This window comes from Diadema antillarum, unplaced genomic scaffold (assembly GCF_040938485.1).
Source record: "Diadema antillarum isolate AM-2024a unplaced genomic scaffold, OU_Dant_1.0 scf00000091, whole genome shotgun sequence".
Lineage (NCBI taxonomy): Eukaryota > Metazoa > Echinodermata > Echinoidea > Diadematoida > Diadematidae > Diadema > Diadema antillarum.
Genome location: NW_027270980.1, coordinates 1,500,854 through 1,521,908, shown reverse-complemented (window position 1 = coordinate 1,521,908; position 21,055 = coordinate 1,500,854). Strand labels below are relative to the sequence as shown.

Genomic DNA, 21,055 nt, shown 5'->3' with positions numbered 1-21,055 from the left:
CGATTTAGCAAGAATGTCAAAATATTGCAAAACAATTTTGACCCTTACTTCGCGTCGCAATATGGTGATAGAGCAACACGTGCCGGTACATGTACTAATGCAGACCTTCAGTCCTCTGAATACTGTATGACGATCTCAAAGATTAAAAGACTTTTTATATATCGGTTGGCACAATTTAAGTATTGAAAAAAAAAAACCCAACCAAAAAACTCCTCTCCCCGGCTTTTCACTCAAATGTTCCGCATGAAGCAACGTTTCCGCAATGCTTCTATCCAAACAGTGTCATGAGTTATTGTTTTTTTTTATCTCGTCTTGTAATACTAGATATTAACCCGAATACATTCCTATCATTAATCGGTACAAGATTGTGGAAATTGCGTGCTAGTTCTAGCAAATAATACTCGGCCGCATTTGAAAATGCTCTATTTTCCTTTTCGTCCTAAACCAACTTTCTTTCGTATTCCGCATAGATCTCTGTCTACAAGATCCAAAACAATATAGGGCCTATATATCAAAAGATAACAACCAGAAATCAAAATAGAACCAAGGGGAATGCGGGGGTCTATGTATTGGTCATTAAAATAATATCAACTGAATATATTTCCTGACACAAGAAAACTGTTACTCTTCCTTTCATGTCATCTTTACTTATAAATATAGCACGTCATTCCTCCGTCATCGTGTTGGCAACCAACGTATTTCGATTGCCTTTCTCCTGCCATAATTAGCCGAACTGTGATCCCATGACAGCATCGATGACAGTAACGTTAGCTTTACCGTTAAGAGATCTTCCTCCTTTTCGTTCATTTACTTTGTATTTAATTTCAGAAGGCTGTGTATCTCTGAGCAAGAGCTATTTTCGTGCTTTCTCTATGCTTTGTTTTGCTTTTTGAGAGTGAGAGAGAAAGGGGGGGGGGGGAGGTAACCGAGACTTTTCATGTGAACACACAATGTATAATATTATGAGTATGGTATCATAATACCAGCATGAGCAGAACAACAACAATCACAACAACAACAACAACAACAACAACAGCAACAACAACAACAACAAAATCTCCTTTCCCAAATGTTGTCATAATGTACTGCATAAACTGTACAATTCCCTTTGAAATGTAGGTCCTGTATACATGTAGGCCCTACTTCGATTTTTACACAGCGGCGAGTATGTTCCAACATCGCACCTTATACGAGTTGCTAGGCCTTTTGATATTTCCGCATTTTAATGCAGTGACGGTGCATGCAATGGTGTACATCAGTGGAATGTAAATTCATCGATGGTAAATTCAAGCCTGTCAGGAAATGTACAAGAGCTTGACATCTGTTTACCGTATGTCCACAATGACTGTGTACACACTATAGGGACAAACACACGTGAAGAGGACTGGCGTTTTCGGCACCACAAACGTCGTCACTTTTTTTTTCTCCTCTCTCTCTCTCCTTGGACACCTGCGGATCGTTGTCCGGTTCAAAAGGCAGACTGAAATGGAAAGAAAACAGAGAGGCCGACTCGATCCGACTTAATAAATATAGAGCTCACTTTTAAAAGTCGGTCACTGGCTGTAGGGAATGGATGGAAAGTATGGTTATTATATGCATGGCACAGACATCAAGGACGTGGCCTTCGGTCAAATCATTTTTCCTGTCTGCTAACTCCATAGCTGCTGAAGGAGCCATCCTTAAAGGGACTGTACAGCACTGGTTGAGGTGGGGATTCATGTTTTGAACATTCCTAAGTAAGATAATGAGAAACCTCTTATGAAATATGAAAGAGCATGTAATTTTAAGAAGGATTCAACGTTTCTTTGATGAAAATTGGTTTTCAAATGGCTGAGATATCCTTTCATTAGGATCTCTTTGTTTCACCTTGTTTTTGGATATCTCAGCCATTTCAAAACCGATTTTCATCAAACAAACTTTTAATACCCCTTAGAATTTCAGGCTCTTTGACATCTCATAGAGTGGTTTCTGAATATCTCGCAAAACGTTAAAGGCTAAATCCTCACCTCAACCAGAACTGTACACGCCCTTCAACATAAACACGTGCTTGTTGTATATACATGTATACATACTGATACTGCGTGATCAATTTTGGTCAAAATACTGGTACTCCTTAAATTTATTGCTCTTCCGTCACAACACATTCTTGGTTTTTTTTTTTTTTTTTTTTTTTTTTGATAATGTAAAGTTCCCCTCTCGTGGAGTTTATTATTCACCATTATCGTAACATTATCTCTACATGATATTGATATTTGTGTCATTAGCAATATAGAAAAGTACTGAACAGAAACTTACATGAGAAACTATAGAGCGTACATGGCGTATAGCGACATTGTGAATAATAAAGTCTGTGAAATGTAGGCCTATTTTTTACGTCCATGGAGCAGTAACATAACATAGATTTTACAGAGCATGACGGAACTATAGTAGATAAAAGGTACGACAACGAATCAATGTGCGTTGCCATTCGTTGTATGCGGCTAAGCAATTTGAAACATTCCCAGTTAATAGCCGGATTCATTCTCAGTGTAATCGGATATCCGGTCACCTGGTTTCCCGTTGCTGGCCTCATGCAATGCAATCCGGTATCAATGCACTTTTGTGGTAATCGACTAAGTTATAGAGAATACGGTGCGCCATGATTCGTTCAGTGTTTATATGAGAAAACAATCAGGATACAATCGATATGATGAATGTTCGATAATGCAATGGTTAAAACCAAATTATTACGGTTAATTGTTACTGTATTTTATACGGTGATGTTATACAATGATCACACACATTCTATGATAGAACTTGTGAGGGCACAATAGCTGCGAATGAGAGATAGTATATTAATATTATTATACAGCCTGTATGTGAAACCTTCGCAGATACAATGCCAACTGATGTGGTTAATACTTTTCATTTTCAACTTCCTCTCGCTATCCAAAGACTCCTAAACATGGACTCTATATCTTTCCAAGTATAAATCGATATAAATGCAGCTTTCTGTGACGACACAAGCTTGCCACATCCAGATAACTGAGCTCAAACCGGTTTCGTGTCATTTCACAGGGTGCAAGCGCGTCATAATATGCTGCTATCATCATCTCAGAAAGAAGAGGTCACGACCTCGATATGAAAAGATGATTTTGGCCCAGCCCATACAGTATCCAAGCCTCGAAAGAATGAATATTCTGTTCCCCTTTTCCCCTGTTTTATCCATAAACCTTTGACTTCACCCTCAGCTGCTAGAGTGATGTTCTAAACTAGGGGGAGTTCACGCTTCCGGTTTGAGTACTTGCGGCTTCCAATGTATGTGAAAACAACGAGGATACGCAGGCAACAATAATGTGGGACTGAGAGAATCGTACGTGTGCCTAAAACTGACATGGTTAATGTTTATGGAAAAAATAAAGAGGCAAAATCAACTGGCTCTTGTGTATGAAAATGTGGTTCAACCAGGCCAAACAGAAAACTGCTGTGTGGTAATTATGCCGTCCCCGATGGCATTCAAGCGTGAAGCAGATTTCAATAGGCGTTTGAGCAAAAAGTCAAGGGCGTGAAATTCCAATGAAAAGTGATGGAGGTTAGGTAAACACAGGCATACAATTCTAAAACAAGACAACAACGAAAAATGTACAATAAAACCCCCTGACTAATAAGGTCAATCGGGAAGGTTTGGGATGAATACCGTCTTCACGATTGGTCAGCGTCATTTCTTCTACACAATTTCGTCACTGGTGATGAATCAGGACAACAACGGAAGTCCAAACAAGCCCAACATTAAGGGCAAGTAACGGACACATTATATTGCATCATTATTATCTTTAAAAAACCCATGAACACTGAATAAGATAATAGCTTTTGACATTGATAGGCAATGTCGTGACATGAATGAACTTCATATCGGTATTACGTCAAAGCCTAATCTAAGACTGGTCGGCGTCGAGATTGGGTTTAACCCCCTCCGATGCCATATCAAATCATTTCATGAGTTCTACGAAGATCTTCAAGCTTACTGGAATGCAGTCACGTAAAGAATACGAGAGCTACGCGAAGCGATTCTTATATTCTAAGTCTGTGTTCCACACATAATTATTAATGGTTATAGCCCTTTCGTAAACTTACTCGCAGTCCTAATTTCCTTGTAGACTAAAAATTGACACTGAGATCTGGCGTCAGTCTATAGCATGTGTCAAATATATGTGTTTAAAAAAGCCTTTTGCGATTAATTTTGATTGGCGTTATTCTTAATGATAGAAGTCGATTTCCAGTCATGTAGAGTAATCTCTTCCTTATGATACAGTAAAAGGTACTTTCTGTACCGCTAAGCAGGTATGCAATGTGCGTAATGCTTGCACTTTGAGGACAGTAATGACTCTGAAGATACACTTGGTTTATCTACGCGTGTGTTTTTCATTCATTTACATATTCATTAAGTGATTAATTTGTCTATAATTTATCTTTTCATGCCTTTACTTTCTTCAGTTGACGTGGTAGATGCTACTTGATAGATCCAGATTTGTCATAGCTATGTAGAGTCAGACAGTTAATGAGGGGAATCTATAATGATATTGTTATAGTGACAGTGTCATTGTATCATGTGTCTGTATTCCTTTCAAAATAACCGCACGAGTCAAGTCATTGTGACGTCATGCAATAGACACCGCGTCGTTTGTTGATGAATGAAAAATTTAAATGGTGCTTAGGAGGAGTATGAATAAGAAACAATACGTTCAGTGCGTAATAGTTCATTTGCTTCTTTTTTTCTCTGTGACGTCTTACAATGTATGTTGACCGCACTTATTAATCATAGAGAGAGATAGAAGAAGGGAAAGATTAAAGTAAGTATGTAAGTAGGCAGGTAGAGTGGGAGAGAGAGGGAAGGAGGCAGAGTGTCAAATAGCAAAGTCAATAGTGAAATATTTTTAGCATTTCCGCATATCATAACGAAGTAATCGTCACGATTGCCGCAGAGTTCGCCACTACTCCGCGATAGATGGATATACCCACGGGTTGAGTAAATACATGGCTGTCACAATAACCCGTCACAAGAACAAAACCTGTTACTGTTTAAACTGGCAGGGTATAGTCACCTTATGACTGAGAATTTCTGCAAGTTCTAACCGGCATGCAAACCTCTTGAGATTCTCAGATCATGGAGGGTCCATGCTCAGATCAACATTCTTCTATTTTTGTCAGTGACGTCATGAAGCTGAAGCGATTATCCAAAGACCTATTATTTCCTGTCATCGCTCTTCGTTTTGATAATCCATCCTATTTGAGAAGCCTATACTTTGGAATTTCGTTTGTTTATCTGGTTGATATGTAATATATATATATATGTGATAAAAACCTAAAATGGCAATAGATCTTTAAAAAAAAGGTTCTTATCATATATGTATATATATATATATATATATATATATATATATATATATATATATGATAAAAACCTTTATATATATTGTATGTGTGTGAGCGTGTATTTGTGTGTATGGTGTTTGTGTGAGTGTATGTGTGTGTGGTGATTTTTTTTTAAACTCACTTCGTCGGATATAATCATAACGAAGGCGCTTCTTGGGGGAGTCAAAATTTCCTGCAGGATGTATTCTAATCGCAACTGCGGCCAAGGTTACTTCGCAAAATCTTTGTATCTATTCTCTTCAGTGTGTGCGGGAGAGAGGAAAAAAAAAGTTGAAGAGAGAGCACTTCACGATACAATATTATGCACACACACACACACACACACACACACACACACACACACACAAACACACGCAACGTTCTTCGTCATGATCATGGCATCGCGTTATTTTGACATTGGCTTGACGTAATCAGATCCGCGCCAGACTAGCGCGCGTAATTACTTCCGAGGTGAATCACATCACACAAGACGAGTTATCTCGCTTTAAAGCCCTGGTAAACTCTTTGAAACCAATTAGACGTGTTTTGAACTCTCTGACATTTAATCCTATGTTTCTGAGAAATAAACATTACCGGCTTTGGCAAAACGTACACCTATCAAATTATTATACAGACCGACAAGCATTTATGGGTTAGTGTTTAGACATATTCATACTTTTATTGTTGGTATGTTTGTGTATAGTTTGGGAAGGAGACTCACTTTCAAAATGCAGTGTTAAAATTCATCTGGAAACTTGTCACGTTTTCTTTTTTATTTTCATAACTAACTTATGTAAGTGTATTCTGTCTTTTTGTATAGTATTCCTTTCATTATAGTTTGACTTCTTATCTTTATTGCTCCACTTTTTGTTCTTCCTCTTCTCTTCGTCCTCATTCTCGATCAGACCATCACATTTTAAGGATGTTCGAAAGACACGAAAGTATGGAAAACGTGTTTCGCGGACATTTATTTTCAGTGATATTGAAAATAATGATAGTCTCCCATAACCACATCCATGTTCCAGATAGGTCAGCATCTTGCTTCCCCCCCCCCCCCGTCTTTGCCTGCAATCCTAGGAGGTATTAAGCAGGAAAGACCTGAGACCGTTAATGGTATAGATGATACCTCTCTCTAAGTAATGAACTTATCATCGACGAGGTCGCGGGGGGAAATAATTAGATTTCGAGGCGTCAAAAGATGATTCATGACATCCGGATATCCGTATCAGTGGATAAGGCGCAGCTCGGATAGTCTGTCAGCTCCAAGATCAAACGCGTTCCAACAAAAAAGTCTGAAATCAAGTTCACTCAACTTCAGGTGTACTAGCTAGTCTCTTTTACTCAGACACCAGTTTGAAGAATCTGGCTGCTGTGGAAACAGAACAATTTGCATGATTATAATATACTACCTCTAAATAGAAAAATGTTTGTATTATAGATAGATAAATAAATGAATAAATAAATATATATATATATATATATATATATATATATATATGTATATACATGTATATATATACATGTATATATATATAATTATATATATATATATATATATATATATATATATATATATATATATATATATATATATTGACTATTGAACGTAGTCAAGAGATTGTGACTTTGAACGGCGGATTGTGCACGAGTTGTGACGTATTGAAAAACTCTATCTCTGTTATATTATTATCTGCTAGTCTGAAATCTTTCAGTCCTGAATAAGCTCTTCCATTACCTTGCTGCCCGTACTCTTTGTAATTCAGTTATTCAGTAGAGAAGAAACTGTCATCCACCAAACAAGGCTGTTTCAACCCAGACACGTATATCTCTCAAGTAATGCCTGCCTTCTGTTTTGTGTAATAGTCCTGAGTTTTGTCTTTGTCCATAATGTTATGACTGTTTGATTTAAGTGAAATAAATTGATTAAATAGAGAGAATAGAGTTGCAGTTGCAGTGCCCAATATCGTGTTATCCCATCATCCGCAATAATTATGGAAGTCATGTCGGGCCAAAATCTCCCTCTATCTTGCTCCTCCCGCATCGGAATTCGGTTAAATCCTAATGGGTCATCATCCTCGGGATATAAGAATCTTTCCGCAGACGACACGAGTCATGAGACAAGCGCAGGAGCCTGGTGTTCTCGTCACAACAGCAATCGAGACCTTGGCAGTGCTTTGCGATGGCGCTTCCAGGCATGTCTGCCTCAAAATGATGCGGAGTTTCCAGTCCAGTGGCGGATCCAGGGGGAGCGCACAGGGCGCGCCGCCACCCCCTCTTATTTTTTGGTTGTCAAAACAAAAGAAATAAAAAGAAAAAATGGGAGGGGGGAAGCATGCGCCCCCTTTGATTTTGTAAAGCCCCCCCCCCCCCCCTTTTACGGAATTCCTGGATCCGCCCCTGCAGTCTGATGATGTGTATGTGAGAATGTGCGATTGTGTGTGTGTGTGTGTGTGTGTGTGTGTGTGTGTGTGTGTGTTTGTATTCGTTTTTTAAGTGACTTTTTTTCAAATGCTTTCACCAATAATCTGCCAAACCGGCTGACCTGTGTAACCCTCGTTGGCTCATTTTCATCAAATTACTTTTGGTTTAACAGGCCATGGTTATACTATTGAAACGTGTCCTTCCTTTTCAGTTAATCTGACGGAGTTCAAAACAGAAATAGTATCAAGTATCAAGTATCAAGTATGAAATAGAAATAACAAACGTAGTGTATGATTTCGATGAGAATGAAGCTGAAACAATACCTCAACAATATTCAATAACTATAATGCAAAAGTCATGATATTTCAGAATCATGTGAAAATTCTCGCCTTAATCTCCCTAGCAATGTGACGAAAAAAAAAGGCAACGATTGCTGAGCTATACCTTGAATCAGCATCTGAAATAATATTGCAGCTTTGTGTGAGGTTCCGAGAAGGATACTAAGTAGTTGTGGTTAGGTTCTAAAATGGGATAGGCCTACGTCAACCTTCTGATGGTTAAATGTCTGTCGTCAAGTCTTACTTCCAGGAGGTCTGTTTCTGTTTCTGTCTTTTGTCTGCAAAATTTGACAATCAAGTGCAGTTGTGTTTGAGTGCTTTTACATTTTTGTCGTCTTATAGCTTTTTATTAATCACCCGTCTTATTTTGTGGTGTTTCTCTTTTTCAGATATAAAATTCCGGTCTATGAGTATAAAAACCACCGCGACATCGCAAGTCTAAACGAGCGGTTGATCAGAGTTTGAATTGTGATGCTCGTTATGAACATGTTGGTACTCGTCCGCTGAAATAAAAGAAACTGTCTTATTTATCATTAGAAATAACATCAGTCTTCAAGTGGGCAACCAAGCCGATCTTTCAGTGTAGGAAGGATATACATTGCATAATTAGATTGAACACCAAATGGGATAAGGAACTGTAGCAGCTAGGCTGTTAACAACAACTTTATATTGTAAACCTGTTCAATCAACATTGACGCTCCGATGTTTGTAGTTACATTGAGGAGAATGGATCTCCATGACTAAGGTATGAATATTTTCCCCAAAGAAATCCAATTCTCCAATTCCTACATCAAAAAATAGCGAAGAGAAAGCATGCCATGGAGCTCTACGTTTAAACATAGAAAATGACATGTGGGCAAGATGCCTCGAGCGCATGCAGTGATGTGTGTTTTGCTGCAGCGTATAATTACGAACAGCAATCATTCGCACTCTGCTGATAGTGGAAGTCGAGTGTTCCCGCCAATTGATTGTGCACAGAGTGTGGAATCATCCAGATGTCTGCTATATCACAATACAAACATCTTTTTTTTTCTTCTTTTTTATTTTTTTTTTTTTTTTTTTTTGGGGGGGGGGGGATGAGTTTGTATTTAGGCCCTAGGTCGGATTGCCAAAGAGAAAGAAATGAAAGACAGAATCTCTTTAATCCCAGTGCCATGGTTGTACACTTAAGTAAAACGGCAGCTTTTTCTTGGAGAATATAAGCTGCAAACACTATGTATATCAAGTATGATATATCTCAAGTTGAATGTGTGCTATTTGTATTTTTGCATGCTATCATAGTGACATAATCGACAGACAATCGACAAACAAACAAACACAGTTCCATGGAATTCTTCTGCCGTAAGGACACGGTGTATCTATATATAGCTATCGTTGACGTAAAGCCCGTAAGTAGCTTTGATAATGATATATATCGGAAGGATACATACATCCAGGTATGAAATTTGATGGGCCTCGTACAGTTTCAGTTGTCATGGATGAGGATTCAAAACTAGGTTAACCCTCATAGTCCACCAAAGGGAGGAGATTTTCGGCGGAAACTTTCCGGTCCGATGGTTCGAAGACCAGGTCTTTTGTCATCAACCCAATTTTGTGACATATGCACCATTATGTACATCGACCTAAAGTTGATGAAGTTTTCAGAATTGTCGCTCATTCCGTTCTCATTTCAATGGTCGAGAATAAAATGTTGACAAATGAGTGGGAGTGGGTTTGAATGTTTTGATCTCTTCCGAGAATTTTGTCACTGAAGTGGCCTATGAGTTTCGAAAGTGACGTGTTTTGATATCATGTCATCGTTGCTAATATCACTATGCGGAGATGATTTACTTATTCATTGGAGTGATTACTATTAGGTTGTATGATTTCTTTCTCATTTTTGGTGTATGCAAGTATATGATCATGATCATGTATGTATGTATAAGACATGTCTGTATAACATATTATGCATGTAATATATCCACTAGGTCCCTCATAATTCATGTATTGGTCGGTGATTGGTCATGATGCTATCACTTGCCTATGCAGCGAGGATCGCAATTGTTATGTTGCGAGCAGTGACGTCACGTCAGGTGATATAACTCCAGGGCACCGCTTCATGAAAGTCGTCAGCCCTGGCAAGTTGTTGAGTCTCTGACAATTACCATATAGTAACAGTCAGTGACCAGAGCTTCTCAGCCAATCAAAACCACGGATTTTACTGAAATTGTCAGAGCCTGACAACTTGTCAGGGCCAACACACTTTCATGAAACGGTGCTGCCGACGCTAGAATGATGATGTGCATAATATGTAGACCATTCATGATTATGATATAACAAATATCGCCTTGTCTATCCTTGTACAGTCCCTGGGAAAATATATTTACCTGGAGACAATGATCTCTTGGGGAAAATGTAACTCCCGCGGACTGATGCCAAGTGTTATATTACACCTCTAAAAAGGCAATGTCTTATGTAATATCACATACATATTAGGCAGATTCAAACTTTAAAAGGTCACACTGTAGGCAATGCCGATTGCCTGCCTGTTTTCGGCATCGAGCTTGATTTGTCTGAGAAAGTAATTTAGGCGCGAAAAACGCATCGACCGTTGCACGTACTGTATGACAATCACATCTGCAATATATCGCCGCGCTTGCAGAGGACTGTGAGATTGACTAGACCGCGATATTATATCCCCTGTCGATATCCCAATGGCGTGGCGCCTAGCCAATGTGGTATGTTGCCTGACAAACAATATGTTTATATAAACACACATACACACACACATTATAATATATGCACACACAAGCATGTAAACGCACTCCCTTCTGTTTCGCGCACAAGCACACAACATGATACTATTATTTATACATGTACCACTTTTGGAGCTGCAAACGTTGAAATTTGATAGTGTGGAGTCTATCAGATTCAAAACTTGTAACGATTTTGCCTGTGTTCATACAGTCTCTGTTATGATTATGATTATCAGACTAATAAAAAATGAGGGAAAGCCATTGTAGTAGAATATGACTGTAATAAACTCATGTAACTTGTGGTGACACATACAATTTTGTTATTGACGGTGTAACTCACCATCCCCGAACTGATATTGTTTACCACGTCCCACGGTTGGACGATTCTATCGAAGTCATATACAGAAGATTATTGTTTGCGAAGGTGTGCTAATACTCTTAAATAAACAACGCCACACAATAAGGCAGGCCTTGACATACCAATAATGTAGATGTCTAACACGTCCAGAAAGGGCTGTATCACGTGACACTCTCAAAAGACAGGTAAACAAGTTCTTCATGACACGACAATGAACCGTCAGCGAGACAAAATGGTGCAATAAACCTTTCCTTGCGCAATTTGTCATTTCTTCCCCAGTAAATAACGTACCTAAAGGTTAGGCCCTACACACTTACAATAACTATACTTTCAAATTTCCCCCTTCAAACAAGATTGATGTTTATCATGATGATGACATTCAGGGGTAACCAGTGAGATATGTAGTTGATCTTATGACACCAAAATATCGTGGCAAAAAAAAAAAAAAAATGTTCTCCTTGGCGGGGAATCGAACCCCGGTCTTCCGCGTGACAGGCGGAGATACTTACCACTATACTACCAAGGATTGTTGATTTACCAATATGCAGTAAAGCGGGCAGTACTCAACACTGATCGCTGATTGTGCTACAGAGAATGAAGAGCGGTAATACACAACCTGCATATAGATCTAAGGTGGTGAGATTCTCGTGTATATACCATTCTAAATGGGGACAGAGATTTCTACATACCTCACCCACTTATTATATGACTTTTCTTGGTACAACTGTATTTGATGTTCTAACTTTATACAGTTGTATAACATAGGGACAAGACGAAGAGTGTTCATCGTTATTTCAAATTTTATATATTTGTCATTCAAATAATGATGTTTAATATACTACATAATGCGCATGCATGCACTGAATGAAAATTAACCTGTTATTTGTAACCATGTTTTCAGGTTGGACACTCTGTCAAGATAAAGTAATGCTACAGTCACACACGGCATGGTCACAAAATGGATATGATGCGGGTGAATATGAGCCGGATTAGTCCCGGAATGGAGGGTAAATTATGCTACAGTCACACACAGCCGGATTTCTAACCGGGTCCGGTTCGAGCCGTAGAGACCCGTGTTGACCCGTATAGAACCGTGTAAAAATCTGCTTTAAATCCTTAACTGAATTCTTTTCGACCCCTATCGACCCCTATCGACCATGTGTCTACCCGCTTCGACCCGTACCGACCCGGATGTAAACCTTGTCATCATCCGTTGCATGAAGGCAATGCGATATATACGGCAAGGATCCATACGGGTTTACGCTGTGGGTTGCAGCGGGTCGATGCGAGTCAGTGCGGTTCGAACCGGTCAATTCGGATATCAATACGGAATTGAACATGACAATTTTTTGTTCTTTTTTACCGCCGTATCGTAGCTCCGGAATCCATCAGGAATTGACACGGGTTACGGTGCGGGTCTATGCGGATATCTACGGCTCAAACCGGGTCGATACGGTTTTAATTCCTTATGGACCCGGTTCGAAATCCGGCCGTGTGTGACTAAAAGAATATCTTTCATCTGCCCTACCCCACACAGAAACTAAATACTTCGAATGCATGAGATTGGAAGGACGTGCAGCAGCTTCTAGCTTTCTAGAAATGTGGATTATCATTGTTACAAATAAAAGTTCAACAGTGTTTTAGTCAACTGCAACAGGTGTTTTTCATGTCTTTTCAATGTATTCTTAGATGTTAGATGCCATAATAGGAATTACTGAATAACATAATTATGTTGATTCACACTTCGTGGAAAAAGGTTTTGCGGAGCTCCACACTTTATCAAACTAATCGACCTATAAAGCTGAAAAAAAGTACCATCCAGCTAACTTCATCATGCTGCCGGAAAAAATAACTATCCCGAGGCCTTCCTGCGTGTGGTCATCGCGCAAAATATTTTTGAAGGAAGAAGAAAGGCCAGATCAGTTCATCAAACACCAAAAGCAGATAAGCCTCTCTCAAAAAGATCTGTGCCCCGTTTCATGAAACTTTTTGTCAATAACAAGTTACAATAGTTGTTATAAGCTACTGAAATCCTTGCATTTGATTGGCTGAGAGCAAATTTGTCATAGAAATGTAGCAGTTGTTACTGATAAAAAGTTTTTATAAAACGGGACCCACATCGGTAATATTCCTAAAAACAAACAAACAAACAAACAAACAAACAAAATAATCGACACACATATGCCAGAACGTTTGTCAAAACAAGCGATGAAAACATCTTTTGAAGCTGTCGTTTCTCATCTTTCGAAGAGAATACCTTGCTTTTGATATTCAACTTGCTTCATTCTATGATGGGAAAGGGATGTTGAATCGAATATGAATTGAATAACAAGAAGGTACTTCCTTGATTATGATGAGCACCTAACCCCGTAATTGTGTGCGGACATTTCCGTGTAATTTTCTTCATAAGAGAAAAACTAAGAACGTCTAAAGTATCTGAAACATGAATACACTTTATTTGCTTACACATTCATAAATCATACATGGTTTTTTTTTAACATGATGTATTTTTATACAACTTTCTTCTAGCAATGGGATGGGAATTTGGAACGTATCTGCAAAATGACTCAACGTGCCTATTTGGTCGTGTGGTGTCTTTTTTACGATAATTTATTATGTATGTTCTATTTCAAACGTAAACACGATAGTCATATTCATGGCAAACGTGCATATAAATGAGGAAGCTAAAATGGAGTCTAATGACAATTGTGCTGTGTGTTTCTTTCGTTTCTTTCATGTTGCAATGTAGTCAATGCAGTATAGTACGGTGCGTATCTTTTTATGTATTCTGGAAAGTGAGTGATAGATCGAGCTTCCTCGAAATACGAAAACGAAACTATATTAGAGGGTTAGAAGACAAAACAATCAAACGAATAATCTAAATTTATCGAAGATTAATTGCGGATAGGATCAATAAACAAAAACCGACAATGAGAGTAGGGTGATATTCCAGCCTCGTGTCTGAGTTCAAATTGTGAAACACAAGTAAAAACAAAACAAAGCAAGACAAAACAAAACAAAACCAAAACAAAACAAAACAAAACAAAACGAAAACTACAAAGCTGGTCAGTCCTTCAAAGATAGCAAATTCGAATAACTTCCTTATGCGTTCGTTGTGTCTGATCCGATATTAAAAACGACCCCGTAAAATCAGAACAAAGACGTTATGACGTCATATTCGTTATCTATCGTGAATCTGTCGATCACAGAATATAGGCCTGATGCCCCCTCCCCTACCAAAAGAGAGGAAATAATTATACGTATGTTGAATCATAATATGTAATTTGATGTACATGAAGGTCTTGTTTACCATTGGCAGCAGTGATTTATAAAATGTTTGAGATACCACATTTGATACAGCTATATACGTGGGTCAGTTGTATCACAAAACATCCTACTAAATAAAAATCTTGCAATATAGCCTGAATTATAAGGAGATATCACTATTTTTCTCAATAAACCATAACTGTAGACGGTTAAGTCTGGAAACGTTTGTATGATAACTATTGTTCACATTTTGTATGTTTAACAATACTTAGCATTGAATATACGGATTCGTATTTTTACATTGGTTGTTTCTATCCCTAACTCACATTTTAGAACTATTTTGAAGCACTAATGCTGGGTTTTTGTTTCATATGCAAATGGTAAATTATGCCTTTAACGTAGTATAGTAGGGTGAAATGATGTGTTTCAGTGAAAACATGTTTATTATAACAAAAAGGCCAGCGATGTGCTCATCCATTACAGATTCTGTACTGTGGGGGAGGGGGGAGGAAGGGGGCGAAGTGAGATAAGGTAGCAACACATATTGTTGATAATTTGACAGCCTATTTTGTTTCGTTTTGTCGTGGGTTTCCTTTTCGGGCACTTTATCGTTGAACAGTAACATGACAGGCACCAGTTGGCAATGTTGAACCTTGGTTTCTGTCAATGTATGATTGCCACCACCAGTTGCATAGATTATCTCGAGCTTATAAAATCAGTAGTGAAATAGGTCTGTGCTCTATATACGGTTTTATGAATTGTGACCGCATTAGCAGGGGTACGCATGGGGATGCAGCTGACGTTATGGGCTAAACTTATAAAGCATAAAAATGGAATGTGCATTTTCATGTTTCGTTTTGACACTCAAATCAGGTTTTATCGAGAAAGACAGCTAATAGCTATTGTTTGACAATGTTTCTAGTGGGAAAAAATCTGAGCTGCACGACACTGATTGTCTCCAATATTGCATGAGAATGAACAATGGAAAAAAAGCGGTTAAAATGATTTTGCAATGAGTCAAAGTACTGAAAATCTTTGAGTGAACATACGCTGTGCTCAACAGTGTTCCCAAAGACAGATACTAGTATGTTAGGAAAAGCCATGTTGGATAACGGCTTATACAAGGACGGTGATATTAGTGGTAGGTATAATGACAGTGACAGTAAGTTTACCAGAATCTGGTACTAGTGTATTCCCGGTTTCTTCATCAGCTTCAAAATCATCGAAAAGCTTGGCAAATATAACTGTTTCGTTTTTTGTTTTTTTTATAACTTTAGCTAACAGAGTCTTAAAAATGTAAAAAAAAAAAAAAACATTTCTAAGATCTTGATATAGATCATCACGTGACTTGAGAGATAACTGCGTGTTCTCATTGGCTATGTCCTAAAGCACAGCGCCAGACAAACATTGTGACTGTCATGAATTATCGTGAAGCCGAAAGGCCCTCTTTTGAATTCTGTTCTCACATACGCTGCGATGCACAAACGCCAGTGTCACTTGATATAATAATATTTAGATTTTCTGTTGTTTTGTTTTACTACAGGATAATGATAGGAGATTTACAAAGCGAATTACCATCATCAAACTATATAGGCCTATATACCACGCAGTGCCAGGAATATCTGGGAATCTAATGAGGGGGAAAATGGTCATTATATTTCTTAATGACTGAGTCTCAGTTCATGCTCGCTGTATATGATTTTCCTTTAAAAGTAGCAGAGGTCAACTCATTCATCATGAAAAGTTTCGGTCACGCACTATTGTTTCGGTTGCGCTAATGTTGATTGAATTTGTGTCTGGATACAGTAGTTTGTCATGCAAATATCCTTTCGATGCATGATTGATCATGTGTATCGCAGTCCATTCAAACAAAATTACAAACAGCTGCTGCACACTATGAATATACGTTAACGAACACAATAAATTGTCATTTACACACAAAAGCAATGCTTTTCTATGTTTCTTTTTTTTCTTCATAGCAATGAAAGCATATGATACTGCTTAGCTTCGGAGCGATTTCATCACCTTAATCTGTTTGTTGTTGTTGTAGTTTTGTAGTTTTGTATTGTTTTGTTTTGTTTTGTTTGAGGTACGTGATGTCCTCTTTCATTCGACTACAAATGGAGTTAAATCCGTGCTCTTTCCCAGATTAAACACACACATCGAGATTCAGAAATACCGCGAGAGCTATAAGTCGCTCTGCAGGTGCATATCACTGGTGGCTCAGGGCGCCGGGGGCGAGTCATAGCCGCCGGAGAGGTGGCGGCAGGGGTAGATTGAGGTCACCTGTGCCACCTTTCAGTTTCTATTTCGAGGTCTTGAGACGAAAGACGGGAAATCGACAGGCGCATGTCCCTACAGCTGCCCGACATTTTGACTCCGTAACACGTGCAGCAGGTGATGGAAATGTATGATTCGGGCTACGCCAAAACTGGCATATTTATACCGATCGTTGACATTTTATAGCGAGTTAGTCGAACTTTAGTATGTTCGTTAGCGACGAGGGCTATTCACTTTATTACCGATCAGTATTATGACAATATTAGTGCTAAGCCCGAAATCTCCATGATCACTTGTTGAAACCTTCCAGTTACCTATATACGCGCTTCTGAACAAATCATATTGAAATAAGTTGTAATCAAAAGATTTTCAGCTTGTTGAATCTACACCATGCACGCCACGCATGATTATATACCGTGTTTGATTCATAAATGGTCCACAGATTCCTTGCTGCGTTACTAATCCCAACCGAGTCAATATTCAGTTCAATCCATACCGAACTCTGCACAATTTAAATGCAGTTCCACTTCATGTTCAAATTTGCGTTGTAAGATGCAGTAAAATGCACCATAAATCGAAGAAGCCAAATGATGCTAGTTTCAACAAAATCGGACGCACGGCAAGAAAGCTACGGAACCTGAACTGTTAACAGTTCCACAACATTTTAGCCTCATCAACATCATTGTCAATTAGGCAATCTGATAGTCTGTGTAAATGCTCTTGAATCACCCAGACTGCGCCTTGGCGTCTGTCTCATTATTTTGGATAGTCTGCCGAGATATTTTTGTACCCGCCCCCTTTGAGAATGTATAATGCAGCGTAGCAAAACCTTGACGCCTTTACAATAACGAAACAAATTGCTCACTAATGTACATGTTAATGAGCTTCCTGCTCCTTTGTTTTACAAAGAGGAAGGTGTTCATAATATTCTCAGAACTTGCGCTTATCTGCGGTGATCACAACGCCATTTATCTTCTTTGTTCAGCGCCGAGGTCAAAGCCACCCGATAGGATGCTGCCCTCTTTCGCAAGCCCCGATTTCCTTTCAACTTTGTGGCTTACCCTTAAAAATCGCGATAATAATTAAGACGATATGAATAACGATGGTACAGTTTATACGTCATAATATATTCCTACCATATGGATATCAGTGCTGGAGGCACTGTACAACTTACATGTAACCACACGCTATAGAAGATAAGAAGCCACCTTTTGGCTACAATCTGCCCACAGAGTTTGAAGGGATACACATAAAAATGTTCTCTGTGTTCTCCTTGTACTATAAGATTAAATGTTCATACCGCAAAGGCACCTATCAGCGGTTTTAAAGATCAAAGCGTTCGTTTTCTAAAATCGGCGTTAAATTACGACCACAAAAGTCGGCCTGTTTGTCAATTCTTTACAAACGTGGACAAAATCCGTCTTTGTTGGACGGAAGTGTCGAGGGTGACACACTATTCACAGTGCTAACATAAGAGTGGAAGGGTGGTCAAGTGATAAAATGCATTTTATTGTGCATGAGCCTATAGTTTAAAAAAAAGAGAGGATATTTTGTCAGTATTTTTTTTACCATGAAATGAGTGTAATCCATGATATACATGAAAAGTATATCATAGATATACCTCCGAAAGAAAAAAAAAACAAATCACAAAACAAAACTTCGATGATACATTTCTTCTATGGAGCTGCAGGACCACACTGTGCATATCATGTTTGTCTTTCATTGTTTCTCGCAGGGAAGACGACTATCTTATATCGAGTCAAGTTCAACGAGGCCGTGACGACGATTCCCACGATCGGTTTCAACGTCGAGACCGTCACACCTGTACCCAACGTCACACTCTGCGTGTGGGATGTCGGCGGACAACAGAAAGTTCGCGCGCTGTGGCAGCACTACTTCTGCGAGACACATGGTAAGACTGCACTTCACTCCGTCATTCAGTCATGCGTTCTAGTATAAAATCTTTGCTATTTTACCATCTTTCTATCAGTGTTATTGCACCAAGATCGTGGCAGTTACCCTCTCTGCATAATGTTGAGACTGCAAAGGGAACTGAGAATTATATTGACAAGTATTATCTCCCAGAACACGAGTCTTCCATCGTAATAAACCACGTTTATACCTTCTTGTTAAGACACCATGATAATTCATGTCATTGCATCCTTTGAGGATACAACATGCTAGCTGCTTGAGTAGGAATCTGAGTCCATTAACTCCCCCTCTCTCGTTATTGTGTATCTTGCTCCATTTATGCTCCAAATTCGGTCCTTCTCCTCCTAGGCAGACAGAAGCTACAATCACACGTTCAGCTTTGCCGTCACTTATATCTATCCTATTCCCATCTTTTTTTCATCTTTTTTTCTTCCCCTGTATTTTTCCTCTACCATTATTTTGTCATCTTGTTCCTCCACAAATTTTCTCCATTCTGCTAAATCCTCCTTTCCTTCTCCCCCTCTTCTTCTTCTTCCCTTCGTTATATCTTCCTCTTCATCTAACTTGTCATCCTCTGTTTCCTCCAACATTTAGCCAAGTATTTTGCTGGTCCCCGTTCTCCTTCCCTCAGTCTGTTCTCATCTTTTTCTGTCCTCATCTCTTCACCCTCTTTACAGCATTTACACCATACCTGATTTACACTGATCCCTTCCTCTCTCCGTGTCGTTTGGTCGTCATGGAGATGCCGTCCTCCCTCCTCCCCTCTTTGCTTGAACTCTTCTCAAGGGTCAGACATCGGAGACATGCGCCCCTTGAGGACGATTACTGAAGAGTAAATAAACCAGATATGACGCAGGCCAGATAGAATGTTTGGCACAAACAATGTTGGATGCTTGAGGCTTCTTGACGTGTGACTTTTCGTAACCTCCTCGGCTCTAATCGGCAAAACGAACTTCACCGTCATAAGACCTCCCCCCCCCCCCCCCTCATCATGATATGAAAAGTGTGCCAACAATCGGCTGCTGGAATTTTGCAGTCAAAGGCGTTTCAACTTTGATGTTGGATAAACCTCCTACCCCTTGTTGAAGACATCCCATAAATTCCTCGAAGGCTTCCTGTCATAGGGTGATTATCCCCCTTTTACATGCCTTTCAAATATATGAGTGGAGCTGATGAAAAAGTAATGTGCCCTTCTGTTTCAATAATGCCATTGTTGGAAGAAAAATAGAAAGAAAAGATAAAACAATATGTCGAGGTGAAGATTCAGATGCCCCTTGCTCTTCTTTTTTTTATACCGTAGCAGACATTCTTCCCATGACCTTTCGTAACACTGTTTTAGAGCGCTTTCCTTTCGAAGGAAAAGCCACAAAAGATTTCAGATGTATGCGAGATACATTCAGAAGTATGGGGATAGATGTCGGAGGTATTTAGATGAACAGAAATTGATTAATGATACAGGAACAAATGACAATATCGGTCACTGTTTTGCTAATTCGAGAGAAATATCAAATGGATACACATGCATAGACATATAAATGTACAAATTAGAAGAAAAGTGATAACAAAAACTATGCAGATAACAAGAGTAGATTGGTAGATATAACGTGTGCTTTTATAGGGTATAGACAGAACGAGACATGGAAACAATTGGGTGGGCGAATGGTTACCTCAGAACATCCAATTACATAATTGCACTTTAAAGCAACTTATACTTCAACACTTTAATATGCAATGATGATCTGCAATAAATGGACTAAAACTTAAGAGCAAGAGTAATGGATTGTATGCACACGCAAAGAATCACATACGTAAGCACGCACGTACATCAACGTTGTTTAGTTTGCTCCTTGATATTATCACAATACTATTTCTCTCTCCGATTGGGATATTCGTCATTCTATTTCAACAGGGGCGGATCCAGGAATGGAATTCTGTAAAGGGGGGGGGGGGGGGGCGCAACTAATATTTGTAGTGCCACTTTCGGGTTTCATTTCATTTTTTTTCTTTTTATTTCTTTTGTTTTTGACGAGAAATAAAGGTAGGGGGGCGTGCGCCGGGTGCACCTCCCTCTGGATCCGCCACTGTTCAAGGTGTAATTTTCATCAGTACAAAACATCTAATACATGTACATTTTCATATTTCTATTCAGCAAAAAAGGCAGTTGGAAACATAGAATGAACTGTCGTGTCACAGAACATATCAAGAAAACAAGTATCTGAGCAAACATCTTTTTTTTTCTGAAACATATTACAATTATTTCTTGAAACTCATTTAGTTTCATTGTTATAATCCCTAGTGATATGAAAAACTTCATGCTATTCATTTTTTAGTTA

General features: G+C 38.8%; 1 protein-coding gene and 1 non-coding gene across 2 annotated transcripts in view; one reads left to right on the top strand and one right to left on the bottom strand.

Annotated features, from left to right (window-relative positions):
• LOC139718184 (ADP-ribosylation factor 1-like 2) overlaps positions 1 to 21,055 on the top strand; it is a 41,608-nt gene that overhangs the window by 8,730 nt on the left and 11,823 nt on the right. The window contains exon 2 of the mRNA XM_071629664.1: positions 18,526 to 18,702. Within this exon, the coding sequence (XP_071485765.1) occupies positions 18,526 to 18,702 (177 nt within the window). The remainder of the gene's footprint in view (positions 1 to 18,525; positions 18,703 to 21,055) is intronic.
• On the bottom strand, positions 11,698 to 11,769 carry Trnad-guc (transfer RNA aspartic acid (anticodon GUC)). The gene has a single exon. It is a non-coding gene; the product is annotated as a tRNA-Asp (tRNA).